The sequence below is a fragment of the Scyliorhinus torazame genome, chromosome 10, assembly GCF_047496885.1.
Source record: "Scyliorhinus torazame isolate Kashiwa2021f chromosome 10, sScyTor2.1, whole genome shotgun sequence".
NCBI lineage: Eukaryota > Metazoa > Chordata > Chondrichthyes > Carcharhiniformes > Scyliorhinidae > Scyliorhinus > Scyliorhinus torazame.
In genome coordinates this window covers 39172606-39195993 of record NC_092716.1, presented here as the reverse complement: position 1 = coordinate 39195993, position 23388 = coordinate 39172606, and the positions used below count along the sequence as shown (strand labels likewise).

Here is a 23388-nt window from a genome sequence, read left to right as displayed (position 1 = left end):
GCACCCAAAACCCCTGTAGTGCCGGACATGACCAGAACATGTGGGTGTGATTCGCTGGGCTTCTCGAGCATCTCGCACACCTATCCTCTACTCCAAAAAATTTACTGAGCCGTGCTCCAGTCATATGCGCCCTGTGTAACACCTTAAATTGTATCAGGCTTAGCCTGGCACACGAGGACGATGAGTTTACCCTACTTAGGGCATCAGCCCACAGCCCCTCCTCAATCTCCTCCCCCAGCTCTTCTTCCCATTTCCCTTTCAGCTCCTCTACCATAATCTCCCCCTCGTCCCTCATTTCCCTATATATGTCTGATATCTTACCGTCCCCCACCCATGTCTTTGAGATCACTCTGTCCTGCACCTCCTGTGTCGGGAGCTGCGGGAATTCCCTCACCTGTTGCCTCGCAAAAGCCCTCAGTTGCATATGCCGGAATGCATTCCCCTGGGGCAACCCATATTTTTCGGTCAGCGCTCCCAGACTTGCAAACGTCCCATCTACAAACAGATCTCTCAATTGTGTTACTGCTGCTCTTTGCCATGTTCCAAATCCCCCATCCATTCTCCCCGGAGCAAACCTATGGTTATTTCTTATCGGGGACCACACCGAGGCTCCCGTCTTTCCCCTATGCCGTCTCCACTGCCCCCAAATTTTCAGAGTAGCCACCACCACCGGGCTTGTGGTGTATTTCTTCGGTGAGAACGGCAACGGCGCGTCACCATAGCCTGTAGGCTCGTCCCCCTGCAGGACGCCCTCTCCAATCTCTTCCACGCCGCTCCCTCCTCTTCTCCCATCCACTTACATACCATTGAGATATTGGCGGCCCAGTAGTACTCACTTAGGCTCGGTAGTGCCAGCCCCCCCCCTATCCCTACTACGCTGCAAAAATCCCTTCCTCACTCTCGGCGTCTTCCCGGCCCACACAAAACTCAAGATTCTCTTCTCAATCCTTTTGAAAAAAGCCTTCGTGATCACCACCGGGAGGCACTGAAACACAAAGAGGAATCTCGGGAGGACCACCATTTTAACCGCCTGCACCCTCCCTGCCAGTGACAGGGATACCATGTCCCATCTCTTGAAGTCCTCCTCCATCTGTTCCACCAACCGCGTTAAATTTAACCAATGCAATGTACCCCAATTCTTGGCTATCTGGATCCCCATGTAGCGAAAGTCCCTTGTTACCTTCCTCAGCGGTAAGCCCTCTATTTCTCTGCTCTGCTCCCCTGGATGCACCACAAACAACTCACTTTTCCCCATGTTCAGTTTATATCCTGAAAATTCTCCAAACTCCCCAAGTATCCGCATTATCTCTGGCATCCCCTCCGCCGGGTCCGCCACATACAACAACAAATCGTCCGCATACAGAGATACCCGGTGTTCTTCTCCTCCCCTGAGTACTCCCCTCCACTTCCTGGAACCCCTCAATGCTATTGCCAGGGGCTCTATCGCCAGTGCAAACAATAATGGAGACAGAGGACATCCCTGCCTCGTCCCTCTATGGAGCCGAAAATACGCAGACCCCTGTCCATTCGTGACCACGCTCGCCATCGGGGCCCTATACAGCAGCTGTATCCATCTAATATACTCATCTCCAAAGCCAAATCTCCTCAACACCTCCCACAAATAATCCCACTCCACTCTATCAAATGCTTTCTCGGCATCCATCGCCACCACTATCTCCGCTTCCCCCTCTGGTGGGGGCATCATCATTACCCCTAGCAGCCTCCGTATATTCGTATTCAGCTGTCTCCCCTTCACAAACCCAGTTTGGTCCTCATGGACCACCCCCGGGACACAATCCTCTATCCTCATTGCCATTACCTTGGCCAGAATCTTAGCGTCTACATTCAGGAGGGAAATAGGCCTATAGGATCCGCATTGCAGCGGGTCTTTTTCCTTCTTTAGGAGAAGCGATATCGTTGCCTCAGACATAGTCGGGGGCAGCTGTCCCCTTTCCCTCGCCTCATTAAAAGTTCTCATCAGTAGCGGGGCGAGCAAGTCCACATATTTCCTGTAAAATTCAACTGGGAATCCATCCGGTCCCGGGGCCTTCCCCGCCTGCATGCTCCTAATTCCTTTCACTACTTCCTCCATTTCGATCTGTGCTCCCAGTCCCACCCTCTCCTGCTCCTCCACCTTAGGAAATTCCAGCTGGTCCAGAAAACACATCATTCTCTCCTTCCCATCTGGGGGCTGAGCTTCATATAATCTTTCATAGAATGCCTTGAACACTCCATTCACTCTCTCTGCTCCCTGCTCCATCTCTCCCTCCTCATCCCTCACTCCCCCTATTTCCCTCGCTGCTCCCCTTTTCCTCAATTGGTGGGCCAGCAACCTGCTCGCCTTCTCCCCATATTCGTACTGTACACCCTGTGCCTTCCTCCACTGTGCCTCTGCAGTACCCGTTGTCAGCAAATCAAATTCTACGTGTAGCCTTTGCCTTTCCCTGTACAGTCCCTCCTCCGGTGCCTCCGCATATTGCCTGTCCACCCTCAGAAGTTCTTGCAGCAACCGCTCCCGTTCCCTACTCTCCTGTTTTCCTTTATGTGCCCTGATTGATATCAGCTCCCCTCTAACCACTGCCTTCAGCGCCTCCCAGACCACTCCCACCTGAACCTCCCCATTATCATTGAGTTCCAAGTACTTTTCAATACACCCCCTCACCCTTAGACACACCCCCTCATCTGCCATTAGTCCCATGTCCATTCTCCAGGGTGGACGCCGTTCTTTTTCCTCCCCTATCTCCAAGTCCACCCAGTGTGGAGCGTAATCCGAAATAGCTATCGCCGTATACTCCGTCCCCCTCACCTTCGGGACCAACGCCCTTCCCAAAACAAAAAAGTCTGTTCGCGAATAAACTTTGTGGACATAGGAGAAAAACGAAAACTCCTTGCTCCTAGGTCTGCTAAATCTCCATGGGTCTACTCCTCCCATCTGCTCCATAAAGTCTTTAAGCACCTTGGCTGCTGCCGGCCTCCTTCCAGTCCTGGACCTCGATCTGTCCAGCCCTGGTTCCAGCACCGTGTTAAAATCTGCACCCATTACCAACTTCCCCACCTCTAGGTCCGGGATACGTCCTAACATGCGCCTCATAAAGTTGGCATCATCCCAGTTCGGGGCATATACGTTCACCAAGACCACCGCCTCCCCCTGTAATTTGCCACTCACCATCACGTATCTGCCCCCACTATCCGCCACTGTGGTCTTTGCCTCAAACTTTACCCGCTTCCCCACTAGTATAGCCACCCCCCTGTTTTTCGCATCTAGCCCCGAATGAAACACCTGCCCCACCCATCCTTTGCGTAGTCTAACCTGGTCTATCAGTTTCAAATGCGTCTCCTGTAACATAACCACATCTGCCTTAAGTTTCTTAAGGTGTGCGAGTACCCGTGCCCTCTTTATCGGCCCGTTCAGCCCTCTCACATTCCATGTGATCAGCCGGGTTGGGGGGCTCTTTACCCCCCCCCCCCCCCTTGCCGATTAGCCATCCCCTTTTATCCAGCTCCTCACCCGGTTCCCACGCAGCTGTGTCCCCCCCAGGCGGTGCCCTCCCGCCCCACCCACCCCACCCCATACCAGCTCCCCCTTCTCCCCAGCAGCAGCAACCCAGTTAACCCCCCTCCCTCACTAGCGTAATTGCACCCCCCATGTTGCTCCCAGAAGTCAGCAAACTCTGGCCGACCTCGGCTTCCCCCCGTGACCTCGGCTCGCACCGTGCGACGCCCCCTCCTTCCTGCTTCCCTATTCCCGCCATAATTATGATAGCGTGGGAACAAAGCCCGCGCTTCCCTTTTGGCCCCGCCCCCAATGGCCTACGCCCCCAGCTCCTCCACCTCCCTTCCTCCCTCCCCCACAACCTGTGGAAGAGAGAAAAGTTACCGGGTCGCAGGATTAACAACATAAAAATCATCTCTCCCCCCTTTTTCCCCCCATATTCGCCCCACCACTTTGTCTCAAACGTTCTTTTTTAATAACCCGCTTATTCCAATTTCTCTTCAACAATAAATGTCCACGCCTCATCCGCCGTTTCAAAGTAGTGGTGCTTCCCTTGATATGTGACCCACAGTCTTGCCGGCTGCAGCATTCCAAATTTAATCTTTTTATGAAGCACCGCCTTGGCCCGATTAACGCTCGCCCTCCTTCTCGCCACCTCCGCACTCCAGTCTTGATATACGCGGATCACCGCGTTCTCCCACCTACTGCTCCGAGTTTTCTTTGCCCATCTGAGGACCATCTCTCTGTCCTTAAAACGGAGGAATCTCACCACTATGGCTCTGGGAATTTCTCCTGCTCTCGGTCCTCGCACCATCACTCGGTATGCTCCCTCCACCTCCAACGGACCCGTCGGGGCCTCTGCTCCCATTAACGAGTGCAGCATCGTGCTCACATATGCCCCGACGTCCGCCCCTTCTGCACCTTCAGGAAGACCAAGAATCCTTAAATTCCTCCTCCTCGCATTATTCTCCAGCACCTCCAGCCTTTCCACACATTGTTTATGGTGTGCCTCGTGCATCTCCGTCTTCACCACCAGGCCCTGTATATAGTCCTCGTTCTCGGCAGCCTTTGCCTTCACGACCCGAAGCTCCCGCTCCTGGGTCTTTTGCTCATCTTTTAGCCCTTCAATCGCCTGTAATATCGGGGCCAACAGCTCCTTCTTCATCTCCTTTTTAAGCTCTTCCACGCAGCGTTTCAAAAACTCGTGTTGTTCAGGGCCCCATATTAAACTGCCACCTTCCGATGCCATCTTGGTTTTTGCTTGCCTTCCTTGCCGCTGCTCTAGAGGATCCACCGCAATCCGGCCACTTTCTTCTCCTTTTTCCATCCGTATCCAGGGGGGATTCCCTTCTGGTTTACCGCACAGTACTTTTAGCCGTTAAAATTGCCGTTGGGGCTCTTATTAAGAGCCCAAAAGTCCGTTCCACCGGGAGCTGCCGAAACGTGCGACTTAGCTGGTCATCGCCGCACCCGGAAGTCACAAAACTTGTTTATTTAATTATGAAATCAATACTCGAAAGCCAAAATAGGGCTTGCACAATAGTTACAGATCACCCCTGTTTAAAAATCAGTGTTTCTTTATGTGCTGTTCACTGTTTCCTTGGTTGTCGACTTCCTGGTGGACATTGCAAACCTCAATTCTGCAATTAGTCTCAAATGGATCTTTATTCGTTCACTTGTAGAGCTGATGCTGCCTTCACCATTATAAAGCCTCGCAAATAGTTCTTTATTTTCTGTCTCTGTAGACTGTAATTTTAATCTGCACTAGTCTTCATTTACTGAGAGTCTCAGTTGTGAGTTTTGTATGGGTTTGCATCCTTTCTTGGGTGACTCAATGACTGTTTCTAAAGGTGAATTAATTTGATGAACTTTCCACCTTCGTCTTGTATCGGTAAAAGCTGATGAAGCATCTAGTTTTCTTATTTTAGATTTTTAAGCATGAAGTTATATAGATTCTCAATGATGCATCCAACTAAAGGAATCTATTAAGTACAGCTGATCCAAAATGTTGCCTGTGTTCTCGCTTGCACTAACTTCTGTTCACTCATTAGCTCTGGGCTCACTGAGCTACAATGGCGTCTGGTCCATCAAAGCCTCAATTTTAATATTCTTATCCTTGTGTTCAAATCCCTGTATGCCCCCACCCCTCATTACCTCTATAATCTACTTCAGCCTTTAACCTGAGTTCTGTGCTCTTGAGGCTCTCTATCCTCACTTCCAATGTCCATCGTTGGCAGCCATATCTTCAGCCGTCTTTGTCCTGAGCTGCGAAATTTGCATCTTGAATCGCTCTGCCTTTCCACTTTTATCTCAACCGTATCTTTTTGACCAGGCTTTGGACACTTGGCCTGGTGTCTTATCTTTTAACTTGTTGATCGTTATTATGCTCCTGTGTAGTTCCTTGGGATGTTTTATTACATTAAAGTTGCTATATAAATGCAGGTTGTTGGTGTTAATGATGCATGCTATGCCACTTGTATCGGAGATCAGTGGTCATGAGTGAGGATCCTGAGAGGTGAAATAATTTATCCAATGTAAATTGTGACGGTATAAATTGACCTGACATATAAAGGTGACCCAATTTCTTAGGGCCAAAAATCATGCTTTTTCACATACTCAGTGTATACACCAGCCTCCCCTTTCAACTATGAAATGTTTATCTCGCATTAGTAGTAAGCCTCAATTTTTTGTCACAGAAATACATGTTTTACTTGGCTTAACTGGAAGTCAGTACATGGAATCACGCTGCAATATGGACTGTGTTGCAAAGAAGATGCTTGGGAGCTTAAGACATGCCTACAACAGAGAATGGTAGTGTGAGCCACAAACAGAAATGGGGCCTCCAGCAAAAGGAATGAAGTATGAAACCGCTTTCGAACTAAAGGTTCAAACAGTTGTTAACTCTTCAAATAAACACTGCAGCGAGGAAATTTGATGTTTGTAAAAAAGAGTAATAATGGGGGGGAAACAGGACCCTATCCTGTAGAAGATGTCCAAGACTAATTGCGTCATCAGAACATGGACTAGCCACTGGGCTGATCTTGAGAAGTATGTATTGGAACAGAAAAATCTTCAAAATCTGCAGATTATATTGTCACCAGAAATGCATTGTGTAGCCTTAAATGGGCCAAATCAAATCCTGAGTCCAGCAAAGATTTCAGAGTAGCAGCAACTGGGTGTTGCCATTTTACTGAATGAAACAATCTGCAACAGAAGACCAGGATCGCCCAGAGACTGCAAAGAAAACCTGATGACAAAATTACCAGTTTCCAACGGTTTATCATCAGACAGTGGCAAAAATATGAGTACCCATTTAGTCACATCAGCAACATGGATGAAGCGACCATGAATTTTGATATGTCCAGCAGCTAAACTGTGGAATGGAAAGGTTTGAAAACAGTTCTGATGAAAATCCAGTTCACTATAGGAGCTTTTGTGCATATCCATGATAGCGGTTGGAAGGATACGGATGAGGTGAAATTATGGATGAATGATGTGTGGATAAGCATCCTCACTGGTCGGTGTAAGGAATGCAACTTAGTAGTGTGCTTCATGTTCAGGTCTCATTTAACTACATAGATCAAGAGATACGTGTGAAGAAATAACACCCATTTTCAGTTATATCGGGGATCTGATGCCTGTGGTTCAACGTTTGGATGTGTACCTCAACAAGCCGTTCAAGGATCATATTCATGCCAAATGGAATAGATGAATGGTCGATGGAGAAAAACACCTAAATATGTATGCTGCTCCACTTGAAGTTTTGTGTGGGTTCATTATCAATCATGGGATGCTATTAGTGCACAAAGCCTCGAAAGATCATTCAAAGAATGTGAAATTCAATGGATGGAGAGGAAGATGATTTCTTGCAAAGGGTTGATCGTGAAACTGAAAGTGACAAATTTGATCCAGAATTAGATCTTTATGATGGTGCCATAGCCAAAATCATTCAATAAATTTGATGAACTCTTTGCATTAGATACCGAACATGATGAATTTGACAGTTTTAAAGCACCGTGATAGTGGTTTTAAGTATCCTTGTAGAATTAATTTTCCTGCATACACACACACGTTTCAGTTCACATTGTACACATGGCGTATAAGTTGACCCCCTTTCTAGAAACATTTTTGGAGGCTGTGATCTACAATAATTGATAAATTTTTAGTCGTGATTTTTCTGTGCCTTAACTGTACCATCTTTCTGTGCATCGTCTTTCCTTGTAAATCAGCTTGTGCATTTTGTATTTTCTATCTGTTCCTCCTGCACTGTGAAACCTATCCTAAAATTTAATAAGATAATTCAGTAAGGGCCAAATGCCTCAGGTAATATCAAAAGAATGCAAAATAAAGCTGTGGCTTGGTGGTAGCACACTTGCCTCTGAATCAGAAGATTGTAGGTTCTAATCCCACTCCAGCGACTTGAGCACAAAAGCCTTGACTGACACTCCAGTGCAATGCTAAGATATCTTCTTTTGGATGAGACATTAAAGTGGAGCCTGCACTCTCAGGTAAGCATCAAAGTTATCACAGCACTATTTTGAAGAAGAACTGGAGTTATCGCCAGTGTCCTGCCCAATATTTACCCTTAAACTGACATTACTAAACAGATTGTCTGGTCATTATCACATTGCTTTTTGTGGGAGCTTGCTGTGCCCAAGTTAGCTGCCACATTTTCAACATTGCAACAGCAACTACACTTCCAAAATACTTCATTGGCTGCAAAGTATTTTGGGACATCCTGAGGTTGTGAAAGATGCTGTATAAATGGAAGTCTATTTTCAATAGTTCCCTATGCTTAGTCTGACTCTTGTACTTACAAAGCTACCTTTAGATTACTTACCATGTAATGGAGAGTGGTGTTTAGACACAGGAGTTTTGCATAGGAAAAGTCTTTGTGCTAAGGTTTCAATGAAAAATAGTACCTTTTGTGAGAAGCTTTGATTATGTTGAAAGCAAACCACAACTTGTGCCATTTCTGGCCCTTGATCTCAAGCAAATGGTCCTCAAAATCTGGCATTTCAGTTCAACTTGTGCATATATTTCATGATGTGGAGATGCCGGCGTTGGACTGGGGTGAGCACAGTACGAAGTCTTACAACACCAGGTTAAAGTCCAACAGGTTTGTTTCGATGTCACTAGTTTCGGAGCGCTGCTCCTTCCTCAGGTGAATGAAGAGGTATGTTCCAGAAACATATATATAGACAAATTCAAAGATGCCAGATAATGCTTGGAATGCGAGCATTAGCAGGTGATTAAATCTTTACAGATCCAGAGATGGGGTAACCCCAGGTTAAAGAGGTGTGAATTGTGTCAAGCCAGGACAGTCGGTAGGATTTCCCAGGCCAGATGGTGGGGGATGAATGTAATGCAACATGAATCCCAGGTCCCGGTTGAGGCCGCACTCATATGTGCGGAACTTGGCTTTAAGTTTCTGCTTGGCGATTCTGCGTTGTCGCGCGTCCTGAAGGCATATTTCATAGTTGCTGGTTTATCCTTTACGAACTTCATCACAGAATTGGAACAGTGCATAAGGAGGCCATTTGGCCTGTTCAGTCTGCACTAGGTCTCCAAATAAGCAATTCACCTAGTGTCTTCTCCCCGTAACTATGCACATTCTTCCTTATCAAATAACAGTCTAAATCTCTTTGAATACCTCAGTTAAACCTAGCCTTTATCACACTCTCAGGCAGTGCATTCCAGACTCCAATCACTTGCTGCATGACAACATTTTTCCTCATGTTACTTTTGTTTCTTTTGACAATTACATTATGACTGTTCCCTCTCTGTCTCAATCCTTTCATGAGTGGGACCAGTTTTTCCTTATCTAAACTGTCCAGACCCCTCAAGATTTTGAATACCTTTATCAAATCTCCCCACACCCCTTTCTATGGAAAATTGTCCCAACTTCTCCAATCTATTTTCATAACAGACTTTCCTCATCCCTGGAACCATTCATGTGAATCTTGTGAATCCAATGCCTTCACATCCTTCCTAAAATACAGTGCCCAGAAGTGGACGCAATACTCCAGCTGAGGCTGAATGAGTGTCTTATACAAGTTCAGCATTATCTCCTTCCTCTTGTACTCTGTGCCCCAATTAATAAAGGATACTGAATGCTTTATTAACTGCTCTGTCAACCTAACCTATCACCTCAATGACTTATGCACATATATATCCAGGTACCTCTGCTTCTGCACCCCCTTCAGAGTTTTACCCTTTATTTTATATTGTCCCTTCATGTTCTTCCTACCAAAATGAATAACTTCACATTTTTCTACATTGAACTTCATCCACTATGTGGGCGCCCATTCCACTAACTTGTCTTTGTCCTTCTGAAGTTCTATACCACCTTCCTCACTGTTCAGAATGTTTCCAAGTTTTGTATCATCTGCGAATATTGAAATTGTGCCTTGTGTACCAAGATCTAGGCCATTAATACATATCAGGAAGATCAAGGGTCCAAACACTGATCTGTGAAGAACATTATAAACCTTCCTCCAGCCCAAAAAACATCCATTCGCCTCTACTCTCTGTTTTCTGTCACTCAACCAATTTTGTCTCCATGTTGCAACTGTACCTTTTATTCCATGAGCTCTAACTTTCCTCACAAGTCTGTTGCGCAGCACTGTATTAGCCTTTTAAAAGTCCATGTACACCATATTGTTACAACTTCCTGTCTCCGTGCACTCAATTCCAGCCCCACTTGACCCATATATACATACCCACAAACACATGGCAGACAAGCAAACACAGAGGGGAAAAGTGCGGTGTAAAAAATGATGATAGAAATATGAGTCTTTGTTTCAGATGGTTGTCTTCGAGCAGACCTTCCTTCAGTCGAAGCTTTCAGTTTGAGGTCTCTGCTTTCAGTCTGCAATAGTTTTTATCCAGGTTTTCTGTAGGTTTAGAAATTCAGCAGCTATGCAGCTTTTCTAGAGAAAGCGATCAAGAGACACACAGCTTCTTGGTTAAGCGTCCAGGATCCGACTGTCCTTTCCCTGATTCTCTGAAAACCATCCCACTCCGGTAGTACCCAATCACCGCCTGTTGTCGGGCAGAATGCAGCTTTTTGACAATCCATCGGCCACCAGCCAACCAATCAAACCAAATTCCTCCAACCTCTTGAATGTTCAAAAGCTAACACAATGTACTATTTTGTAACTTTTAGGTTCCTCACTTCCTCTGCTCGACTGAAAGGTATATGTCCATTAAACATCCATGGACTAAAAATGATAACAGCAAAATAAAAGAAATGGGAAATAAGGGAATCAAAAGAAGGGCCCTTACAGCATCAACAACATTGCCCTCATCAACCCTCACAGTTACCTCTTCAAAAAACTCCAGCAAGTTAGTCAAACATGATTTTCTGCTTGAATACCCCATTTTTGGCCATGTGACTATTAATTTTGGCCAGAATTATTGATTCTGGAAGCTTCCTCACCATCAAAGTGAAACTGGCTGGCCTGTATTTGCTGGGTGTATTTTATACTCTTTTTTTTTGAACTAGGGCTTAACATTTGTAATTCTCCAGTCCTCTGGCAGCACTCATGAGACAAAGGAAGACTGGAAAATTATGGCCAGTGTTTCTGTAATTCCCGCAGTATCCTTGGATGCATCTTTTTAAAAATTTGTTCGTGGGACATGGGCGTCGCAGGCTGTGCCAGCATTTATTGCCCATCACTAATTGCCCTTCAGGGGGCAGATAAGAGTCAATCCATTGCTGTGGGTCTGGGGTCACTGTCAGCCAGACCAGTTAAAGACGTCAGATTTCCTTCCCTCAAGGACATTAGTGAACCAGATGGGTTCACTATCCGGTCCTGGTCCTTTATCAACTTTAAGTACAGACAGTCTATCTGAATACCTCCTCATCAATCTTACATCCTTCTGGTGTGCTAATTATCTCCTCTTTTAACTGTGCCCTGGATAGCATCATCTTCTGTAGTAAAGACAGGTGCAATGTATTAATTTAGTACCTTAGCTAGTTCCCCTACCTCCATGTGTAAATCCCCCTTTAGGCCTTGAATCAGTCCTCTCACTTGGCTCACCTCATTTCCAAGAACCAGGTCCATCAGTGCCTCTCCTCTTGTTGGACTGGAAACATACTGCTGTAGAAAATTTTCATGAACACGCTCTAGGAACTCTTGCCTCTTTCGGCCCTTTACACTACTACTACCCAGTCCTCCACTATAACCAAGCTGTCATTCTTGCTCCATGATTCCCTTGCAAATCTGTTCTTCTGAGCAATATAATTGGACCATTTTTGTTCCTTAGCTCTAGCCAAATAGATTCTGTACTTGACCCCTCTGAGAAGCCGTCTCTGCCGAGCATTGCAATGTTCTCATTAATCAATCCTACCACTCCTCCCCTTTTTCTTCCATTCCTACCTTTCCTGAACGTCTTGTATCCAGGAATATTTAATATCCAGTTCAGCCCTTCTTTAAGCCAGATCACATCACCACAACATCATATTTCCACATGTCAATCTGCGCTTGTAACTCACCAATCTTATTAACCACACTCTGTGCATTCACATATATGCACATTGACCCAGCTTTAGACTTTATTACTTTTTTCTTTACTCTGATTCCACCTCTTAACTTGGTATTCCTTACAACACTGCAATCTCTCCCAGTGCACCTTGGTGTTCCTCATTAATATTTCCGCCTGGTTCGCAGACCCCTGCCAAGTTAGTTTAAACCCTCGTGAATAGCGCCAGCAGATGCCCCCCCCCACCCTATCCCACTATCCCAAGAATCTAAATCCCTCCCTCCTCCACCATCTCTCCAGTTATTAATCTGCTCTATCCTCCTACTTTTATATTTGCTTGCATGGAGCAATCTTAGAAAGTTATTTTCTTAGTGGTTGTCAGAATGATGAATAAGTCTATTCTGTATTAAAAAATCTAAATCCGTTGATACATACAGCTTAACATGTACGTAAATGAATGGGACCATTGATTGAAACCTTTATGAATTCATTGACTATGAAGCAGTTTGGAATGTTGCTGAGCTTGCAAAAGGTACTATATAAATGCAACTTGTTCCTTTTTCTTTCTTGTATGTGACCCTCAGGGCTATGTATCAAAGTGGCCCACGAAAATAAGAAACTTTAATACTTATTGATTAACGACATGAAATTAGTTTTTGTTACATTTAACATGAAAACAGTAATTCTAAGTTTGTATTCTAGATCGTGTTTATTTATGTCTTAAAGGTGCATTGTCCACTGGTGGTACGATTGTGAAGGTGTATTTGTACTAATAGCTATATGTAAGTCATGGCTTGCTTAAAATTGTTGAAATGAATAAAAAGAAGAATTGAAATTATAGAACAAAGAACAAAAAAAAATACAGCACAGGAACAGGCCCTTCGGCCCTCCAAACCTGTGCTGACCATGCTACCCGTCTAAACTAAAATCTTCTACACTTTTGGAGTCCGTATCCCTCTATTCCCATCCTATTCATGTATTTGTCAAGATGCCCCTTAAATGTCACTGTCGTCCCTGCTTCCACCACCTCCTCCGGTAACGAGTTCCAGGCACCCACTACCCTCTGTGTAAAAAAAAAAAAAAAAAACTTGCCTCGTACATCTACTCTAAACCTTGCCCCTCTCACCTTAAACCTATGCCCCCTAGTAATTGACCCCTCTACCCTGGGGAAAAGCCTCTGACTATCCACTCTGTCTATGCCCCTCATAATTTTGTAGACCTCTATCAGGTCGCCCCTCAACCTCCGTCGTTCCAGTGAGAACAAACCGAGTTTATTCAACCGCTCCTCATAGCTAATGCCCTCCATACCAGACAACATTCTGGTAAATCTCTTCTGCACCCTCTCCAAAGCCTCCACATCCTTCTGGTAGTGTGGCGACCAGAATTGAACACTACTCCAAGTGTGGCCTAACAAAGGTTCTCTATAGCTGCAATGTATAATGGCATTATGGCAATTCTGCTGCTGCTCATGGATGCCCAACAGCACCTCATGGATGCCCAGTCTTGTGTTGCTAGACCTGTTCAAAGTCTACATTTAGCACGGTGATAGTGCCACACAACACACTAATCCCCAAAAAAGGGAAGGATCCGGTGGAATGTGGGTCGTATAGACCCATATCACTATTGAACACGGATGTGAAAGTATTGGCTAAGTTGTTGGCGGGGAGGATGGAGGATTGTGTCCCAGGGGGTGGTTGCAGAAGATCAAACAGGCTTCGTGAAGGGCAGGCAACTTGCAAATAATATAAGACTGCTGTTGAATGTGGTGATGAATCCGTCGAGAGCTCTGGTCCCGGAGGTGGTGGTGTCCTTGGACGCGGAGAAAGCATTTGATCGGGTGGAGTGGCGGTACTTATTTGAAGTTTTGGGAAGGTTTGGGTTTGGGCCAAGATTTGTGGCATGGGTGCGGTTGCTGTATGTGGCGCCAAGAGCGAGGGTGAGGACGAATGATATGAGCTCACGAAGCTTTGACTTACACAGGGGTATGAGGCAGGGGTGCCGCTGTCGCCGCTGCTGTTTGCGCTGGCCATAGAGCCGTTGGCGATGGCTCTCGGGGGGGGTCGGCAGAGTGGCAGGGGATAATGAGGGGACAGAGAGAGCATTGGGTGTCGCTCTATGCCGATGACCTCCTGCTGTATGTTTCGGATCCGTTGGAGAGTATGGGAAGGATTATGGGCCTGTTGGGGAGGTTTGGAGGGTTCTCGGGATACAAGCTGAATGTAGAGAAAAGCGAGGTATTCGCGGTGAATGAGCTGGCTCAGCGGGCTAATTTAGGGGGGATGCCATTTACAGTAGCGAGGGATAGGTTTAGGTACTTGGAGATTCCGGTAGCGGGGGAATGGACGGGGCTCCATAAATGGAACTTAACGAAGCTGGTGGAGGAGGCCAGGGAGGATCTTAAGAGGTGGGATACACTGCACTTTACGTTGGTGGGGAGGGTCCAAGTGATGAAAATTAATATTCTGCCGAGGTTCTTGTTTATCTTTCAGGCTCTCCCGATCTTTATACCAAAGGCCCTTTTTCGGAAAGTGGACACAATCATTTCTGACTTTTTATGGGCGGGGAAGGTGCTGAGGGTGGGGAGGACCCTGCTACAGAGGCAGAGGCAGCAGGAGGTTTGGTGTTGCCAAACTTGCTTCATTATTATTGGGCGGCGAATGTGGACAAGGTGCGGCGGTGGTGGGAAGGAGAAGGGGTAGAGTGGGTTAGGATGGAGGAGGAATCTTGTAAGGGGTCTAGTTTGAGGGCTATGTTGAAGGCAGCATTGCCACGGCTCCGAGTAGGTATTCAGGGAGCCCGGTAGTGCAGTCCACAGTGAAGATATGGAATCAGCTGAGGAGGCATTTTAGGGTGGAAGGGATGTCGGTGCTAATGCTGCTGTACGAGAATCATGGGTTTGAGCCGGGGGGGATGGATTGTGTATACAGGAGGTGGAGGGAAGTGGGGTTCGTCAAGGTGAGGGATTTGTATTTGGAGGAAGGGTTCGCTAGTCTGGAGGAGCTAAGGGAGAGGGTAGAGCTGCGAGGGGTAGTGAGTTCAGGTATCTGCAGGTTAGGGACTTTGCACGAAAGGTTTGGAAGGGGTTCCCTAGATTGCCGGGATACACCCTGCTGGAGCGACTGCTGCTTCCGGATGTGGAAGGGGAGGGAAGAATTGGGGATATATACAAGTGGCTGGGGGAGCAGGGAGGCAAGCGGGTGGTGAAGATCATTGAGAAATGGGAAGCGGAGTTGGGAATGGAGATCAATTGGGGAGTATGGAGTGAGGCACTGCGAAGGGTAAACGGGACCTCTTCTTGTGCAAGGATGAGCCTGATACAGTTCAAGGTGGTGCACAGGGTGCACATGACTCGGGTGAGAATGAGTGGGTTCTTTCAGGGGGTAGCAGATGAGTGTGAGAGGTGTGGGTGGGGGCCAGCGAATCATGCGCACATGTTTTGGGGTTGTGAAAAATTGGGAAGATTCTGGGCGGGGGTGTTCGCGGTCTGAGCCAGGATAATGGAGGAGGGAGTGGACCCGGACTCTTTGGTGGCGATATTTGCGGTTTCAGAGAAGCCGGAGCTCATGGAGAGGAGGAAGGGCGATGTTGTGGCCTTCGCCTCTGATTACACGGCAACAAATTTTGCTAGAGTGGCGGTCGGCATCGCCACCGGGGGTAGCAGCATGGTTGGGTGACCTGTACGACTTCCTGCGGTTAGAGAAGATAAAGTATGAATTAAGGGGCTCAGCAGAGGAGTTCGAGAAAAGGTGGGGGGGGGGGGGGGGGGGAGGTGAAAAAGGAGAAAAATCTGTACAAACTGTATAGTTGATTGTTGGGAAGAATGTTTCCCAGGGTGTTTATTTGCTGTAACCTACTTTGATACAAGTTTGAATAAAATGCGTTTAAAAAAAAAAGGATAGTGCCACACAACACGATGGAGGGTATCCTCAATATGAAGACAGGACTTTGTCTTCACAAGGATTGTGTGGTGGTCACTTCTACAGATACTGTCATGGACAGATGCATCTGCAGCTGGCAGATTGATGAGGATGAGGTCAAGTATGTTTTTCTCTCTTGTTGGTTCCTTCAACACCTGTTGCAGTCCCAGTCTAGCAGCTCTGTCCTTTAGGAACCCGGCCAGCTCAGTCTGTGGTGATACTACTAGCCACTCTTGGTGATGGAAAGCCCCCACCCAGAGTATATTCTGCACCCATGCTACCCGCAGTGTTTCCTCCAAGTGGTGTTCAACATGGAGTAGTACCGATTCATCAGCTGAGGGTGAACGGTACGTAATCAGCAGGAGGTTTCCTTGCCCATATTAACCTGTAACATGAGATTTCATGGGGCCCAGAGTCGATGTTGAGGATTCCCAGGCCAACTACCTCCCAACTGCATACCACTGTGCTGCCACCTCTGCCGGTGAGACAGGACATGCCCAGAAATGGTGATACTGGTGTCTGGGACATTGTGTGTAAGGTAAGACTCTGACTATGTCAAGCTGCTGCTTGACTAGTCTATGAGACAGCTCCCAGATGTTAGTAAGGAGGACTTTGCAGGGTGTTTTCGGTGCCTGGGCCGATGCCAAGTGATCCGTCTGATTTCATTACTTTTTCATGTTTTTCTAGCGGTTGAAAACAACTGAGTGATTTGCTTGGCTATTTTAGAGGGCATTTAAGAGTCAACCACATTGTTGTGGGTCTAGAGTCATCTAGGCCAGACAAGGTAAGGATGGCAGATTTCCATCCCTAAAAGACATTAGTGAACCAGATGGGTTTTTACGACAATGGTTTCATGGTCATCATTAGACTCTTAATTTCATATATTTTATTGAGTTTAAATTCCACCACCTGCCGTGGTGGGATTCGAACCCGGATCCCTAGATCATTACCTTGGGTCCAGTGACAATACCCGTACCCCAGCACCTTTTCAGTATCACTTAATCCAACGTTCTGGACTCCTATTCACAATAACCGATAATATCTCAATGATAGGTTAAGATGAGTTGCTTGCTCTAAGGGGTTGCATTGTTAATGTTCTTTATTGTAATTAACAAGAAGGGTTTCCACAAAACCCAACACAATCAATAACTGTGATCTGTTTTCACCCAAAGATATGTTGAGAAAATAGGAATGCAAAGCCAAATAAACTGTTGAAAACAATTTAGTTCAACTTCAGAATTACCTTCACAAAAGTTCATTTGTGTAGCTTCATAAAACTTTATAGAGTAAAAGTTTAGAAAAGTTCAGCAAAAATAAATGTGAGAAAGTAATGTTTGGTAAACATGTAATTTGGAACGGTGTACAGTAGTCCATTTATGTGCTCAGACAAGGGGGGTTTCAGTTCCACACTTGGTTCCTCTTACAAACTGTTAGTGTTAGAAAATTGATCCTCGAGCAAAAGGTTTTCAATGAAAGATTTTCAATCTGGAATACACTCTTGACAGCAAATGGATGTTAAATCCACAAATTCACTTGAGAGTGAAGACCATTTCAGTTAGAATCAGCATGTGTTTAGTATCATTGATGCTTTAAAACAAGTATAGGAGCGTGTTCAACGTATTTGGTTATAAGATTATAAAGGGTTATGGTAAGATGCACCTTGAAGGATTGCTTACATTGGTCATTGAAATGGGACAGGATAGTGCAAGCTCAAGAAATCAAAGAATTGAATTGGGTGTTTGAAAGTAAAAGTTACATAAAAGAAATCATCATAGCCTATAAATCATTTAAAAATCATTTCAATTTATTACAGTAATTCTGCTTGGTCATGTCAGTGAAGCACTTGGAGTTACATCCATCCCCTAATTTGGCGGTATTGCATTCCGGGGATACACTTTCTGATCGGCAAAATTGACTCAGGAGCGCCTATTGTGCATTTTTCTCCACTAGGGTTGGATTTGCTTTAGGAATTGTTGTGTCCGCACGATTGATGCTTGGAGGCACAGAGGCTGACAAACTAAGGGAGGGTTGATAATGAGGTATGTTCAGTACAGGTTGCTTCCTTACTCTGCACAGTTACCTGCACGGGACGTGACGTCATGCATGTACCACTGTATACTGCTTGGTGCAGCTTCAGTGCTGCTTCTCAGAAATCAATATAAATAAAACATTTCCTCCCCCTTAAAATTGAACGTCCCCAACAAATGCGAAACAAGTGTAACATAAACAATAATCAATCAACAATAATCAATAAAATCAGACGGTTTGGAGAGGCGGTGGGGGTGGTCGTCCTTCTCTGAATGTTTGCCAGGTAATCTCAGGTGTCTGCTTCTTGGCACTCGTAGCCTCTGGCATTTCAGACTTTGTATGAACGTCGTCAGTGGTTGTTTTGACTGAAGTTGATCTTGTAATTAGAGGTTGACTCTGTGCTTGGTCTGAAATTGAGGTGTTTTCATCAACATTGTTCTTGGCTGGGTTTTGTGAAGGTTCAGGTCAGACTTGTACAGTTGAAATAAGATTCACTGCAGGTTCTAGCTCAAACAGATAGGTTCTCTCCACCAACAGTTGATGCACATCCCTCCTCCAGACGAGACAACCCGTCTGTGCAATGATCATGGCAAGAACCCATTTCTCTCTTACAGAGAAGTTCCTAGCCAGAACATCTTGTCCTTGGCGGAAAACACAATATTTTTCTTTGTGTTCTCCACCGTTCGACCTGATCCTGTTCCTTTTGAACAATTTCTTTTGTCTTTGGAGGTTTCAATAAGTCGAATGCCGAGCGTAATTGTTGCTTCATCATCAGTAATGCTGGAAAAATGTACATTGTTGAGTGTGCAGTATTTGTGTACATGAGTAGGAATTGATTTGGATGTTTGGTCAATGAACTTTGTTCACTGATTTCCCTTAATATGTGTTTCATTGTTTGTATGAAATGCTTTGCCAATCCATTCATAGCAGGATGGTACAGTGCAAACCTCATATGTTGTATAGCGTTCTCTTTCAAGAAACTTTCAAATCCTAGGCGCAGCACGGTGGCACAGTGGGTTAGCCCTGCTGCCTCATGGTGCCGAGGTCCCAGATTCGATCCCGGCTCTGGGTCACTGTCTTTGTGGAGTTTGCACATTCTCCCCATGTTTGCATGGGTTTCACCCCCACAACCCAAAGATATGTAGGCTAGGTGGATTGGCCACACTAAATTGCCCCTTAATTGGGAAAAAATGAATTGGGTACTCTAAATTAAAAAAAAAAAGAAACTTTCAAATCCTTGAGAGACGACCTGTGGTCCGTTATCACTCACTAATTGCTTAGGAAATCCAAATTTATTAAAGACTTCTCCTAACCTCTAAATCCTCTTTACTGATGAAGTTGACCTCATTATGGCGACTTCTGGCCACTTTGAATGAGCATAAGAACAGTCAAAGAGGGAGACCCAATTCAGGGGAAATGACCGACTTCCTCCTGAAATGGGAGCTCGACAAATCCCCGTCCTCAACAGGATAAGACACAGTTCGCCTGGGCCACAAGGACAAAATAAGCACGGCCAAAAAGAAACCGATTAGATCTGACTACAGGGACCTTCCTCAAAAATATGCAAGGACGGAGCTAACAGTACCACCTACACACTCCACCCTGACACTGCTCTGGCACGGCTCGTCCTCCCCCCATGGATAGAACAGGATAAAACCTTATATGCATAAAACCCACAATTAATATTCAGCTTGACATGAGAAAACCTAATTAATGGTGCAGGACATTGCCAAAGAATCTACCTCCTTGCAGGCAAACAAAATGACAACATTAACAGACAACATCATGATTATTGGATAGAAGTCCAGGATCACAACTGAGGAGTGAAGTATTCATCAAGATAAAGACCACTCCACTGGCACATGAAAAAAGTAGACATCAAGGATGAAGCAGGATCTAAAACAGTGAGCATTCTTCAGGATTTTCCAAGAATTTCAACAATTTGAACATGAGCTTCATTACTTCCAGCTTGTCGACTCGACTGGGCCCAGGTAGTCAACCCCCAACCCTCGCAACCGAAACCAGGAACAGGACCATCTAGTACTAGAAGATAAGCCACCCGAACCCCAGACTTCAAAGACGGGATTAAATGTGCTCCATCGAATCCGGGTTGCCCGCCCTCCAGATTAAGATTCCCGAAGCATGGCAGCCAGTTCTCAAACTCGGCTGGGAACTACTCCACCATCTCACTCTAGACACCGGGCTCAGCAGGGCTTCTCACCGGATCCCCCTTGTCCTCATCCAAAATCCTCAGGATGGATGATAAGCCATGAAACAGGACCCCAACCTTTTGGATGTGAGCTTCCACCAAAGATAATGCTCTCTGCGTCGCAAGAATCTCCTCGTGCCTTTGCACCTCTGCCATGTTGCAAGCTATTTGACCATTGCCAAGATGTGAATGATGGTAAAGGGCAGCACGGTAGCACAATTGCTTCACAGCTCCAGGGTCCCAGGTTCGATTCCCGGCTTGGGTCACTGTCTTTGCGGAGTCTGCTCGTTCTCCCCGTGTCTGTGTGGGTTTCCTCCGGGTGCTCCGGTTTCCTCTCTCAATCCAAAGATGTGCAGGTTAGGTGGATTGGCCATGATAAATTGCCCTTAGTGTCCAAAAAGGTTAGGTGGGGTTACTGGATTACAGGGATAGGGTGGAAGTGTGGGCTTGGGTGGGGTGCTCTCTCCAAGAGTCGGTGAAGGCTCGATTAGCCAAATGACCTCCTTCTGCACATAGGGATTCTATGATAATCTATGATTCTATGAATCTTTCTGAAAGATGCAGACTCGATGGGCTGAATGGCCTCCTTCTGCACTGTAAATTCTATGATTCTATGAACATAAAACAAAACGCACACAGAATATTTCTTATTTTATTCATTTCAAAATTACGTTAAGAGGATTTCATTTTGTTCATTTATTGGAGAATTAGGTCCTAACTTGTCAAATGACATAATACATGTTTGAATCTTTCACAAGAAAAGAAGCTGTGGTAAAATGTGAACTTAATTTTTCTCAGAACATTATCCAAATGTTTTTAGCTTATTTGCATTACTGAGCTTAACTCTTCGAAAGATCAATGGTGACATTTACAACATGAAACTAAATGCTAATGTACAGCAAATTTTGTGTTGAAATTTCATTCTGGTTCTTCAGATTTTTGAATTTCTTTGTGGTTCAAATTTAAAGGTAAGTCCATCTCTAGATTGAGCACGACTTTCATTTTCTCAGGAAAGATACAGCAAACATCTGACAGAATTAGACAGCCTTCATTTTTAGGGTGTTATCATCCGCTGTTCATAACAGTTAGACGATTAGTTTTTTTGTTCTTTTTAGTAAATTCAACAAGATGTTGAATTATATGTTATACTTTGTATTCTTTCAAGACCAGCTGTATATAAGAGCTAAGGTGGGCATTATATCGAGAGTGATTTTTGTCAGAGCATCTTTGTAAATCGAACTGAGAATTATATTTTTGTTTAAATTCATTAACAATGTGCCAGTCAACAAGCTGCTGATGATGGAAGAGGCCAACCATTAATCTGGGAAGTCTATGTAATTTGTAATACTTCAAAAATACTTTTTTTGAACAAGAGAGATGAGTAGTTGATTAAAGTTTTATAGATTTTTTTCTGCAGTGGCGTTTTATACTTTTAGAACCCCAGACTGCTATTCAACAAGTGTGAGAATATTCAGGATCACAAATTGTAATTTTGCTTCTTCGGGTTGTAACAATGCAAGTTAATTGTGATTTGTTAAATAACTACTTGGAAAGCAACCAGAAATCTTGAAAATTAGGAAAGGCAAGAAATTGATATGTTAAAATGTGGATTTTGTACTGCTATACACGAATATAGTACTTTGAATCATCCTAGAGCTTGATGCTTGGTGAATCATAGAATCCCTACAGTGCAGAAGGTGACCATTCGGCCCATCAAGTCTGCACCAACTCTCCGAAAGAGCTCCCGACCCAAGCCTTATCCCAGTTACCCTTTAACCCCACCTAACCTTTGGACCTTTAGGGGCAATTTATCACGGCCAATCCACTTAACCTGCACATCTTTGGACTGTGGGAGGAAATGGGAGCACCCGGAGGAAACCCACGCAGACGCAGGGAGAACATGCACACTCCACACAGTCACCTGAGGTCAGAATTGAACTTGTGTTCCCGGTGCTGTGAGGCAGTAATGCTAACCACAGTGCCACCCATTGGAATAGGCTGGTGCTCATTCCTCCATTGAGTAGAATAGTCCCAAATTTAGCATCAATACATGGTGAACATTTTTATTAGAAATATCAAAAGCTGTTATATATTATTTAGGCCTGTGGCTTATTTTTCAGATGGGAACAGCGAGTACTTCCAAATGGAAGGGTATATTATGTAGATCACAACACCAAGATTACCACGTGGGAGAGACCTCTGCCTCCAGGGTAAGCACCGATCAATGAAACAAAAAAAGGTTTTTAAAAAATGGCATTTTGAATTTAAGAAAACAAGAATCCTCTTAAGGAATTGTTTTATAGCTGAAATTTCTCATCAAAACCACTCAAATGAGGTGGGAAATAGTTAGTGGGAAAGGGGGACGGGGGGAACTGTGTATGTAAGCCATGTTTGGTTGTTGGTTGGGTGGGCGTTATTAGTTCTGTTGGGTTTTTTTTCCTCTTGAAAATTGTTGTTAAAAATTATATATGCCTTAATAAAAGATTTTCCAAAAAAAAAACCCACTCAAATAATCACAGTAGAATCTTGATTGCCCACCATGCTGGATAACACTAGTCCTGAAAGATTGTCAGAATTGGAGAGGACTCACCTTGATAACGACATGGGCAGTTGCTGCTCTGAAATTTAATTGTGCTGCTTATTTCCCCCAAAATTCCTCAGTACTTTCTCAGCTCTAAATTCCTCTGGTTACTATTCCTCCTGGAAGAACCACCTGGCACATTGAGTGGTTAATTGGGTTTAATGTTCTGCATCACCTCACCTGCCAGACCTACTAGAGACCACATGAACTAATAGTTGTCCTGTTTTGCCTGTGCGTGCCCACCACAAACAGATGTGGAGGTCCCACGCACACTGATGAATGTTAAAGCCAGCCTATGCTCACCCTCCGTGATACTGGTGGTAACCTCTGCCAAAGCAGTCCTGAAGAGCTTCTGACTTTTAAACTGCAGAGTTTTCCTGATTAAATGCTATTGTACAGTGGAGTTCTGCTGCATGTACCATCAGCTTGTTTTTGTACAGCCCTTTAGCACTTTGCAAAGTTACTGGATGAGCAGGTTTACTAAACAGGAGTGTTTGTGACTGAATGTTTTCGTTCCATGCTGGAGATAGCTGTCAAAGATTGACAAGGGTTGCTTGGTAGTGACTGGCATGTTAGCTGTTCCGATCCTCGCTGATCTTGCCATCGGAGTGGAACGAAATGGAAGCATGAATGACCCTAATCCCAGATGGCTTCCATTTACCTGCAAAGATTC

At 45.1% G+C, this 23388-nt stretch overlaps 1 protein-coding gene across 1 annotated transcript in view; it reads left to right on the top strand.

Moving 5' to 3' along the window:
- wwp2 (WW domain containing E3 ubiquitin protein ligase 2) overlaps positions 1 to 23388 on the top strand; it is a 307842-nt gene that overhangs the window by 185554 nt on the left and 98900 nt on the right. Inside the window, exon 9 of the mRNA XM_072517953.1 lies at positions 22255 to 22344. Within this exon, the coding sequence (XP_072374054.1) occupies positions 22255 to 22344 (90 nt within the window). The remainder of the gene's footprint in view (positions 1 to 22254; positions 22345 to 23388) is intronic.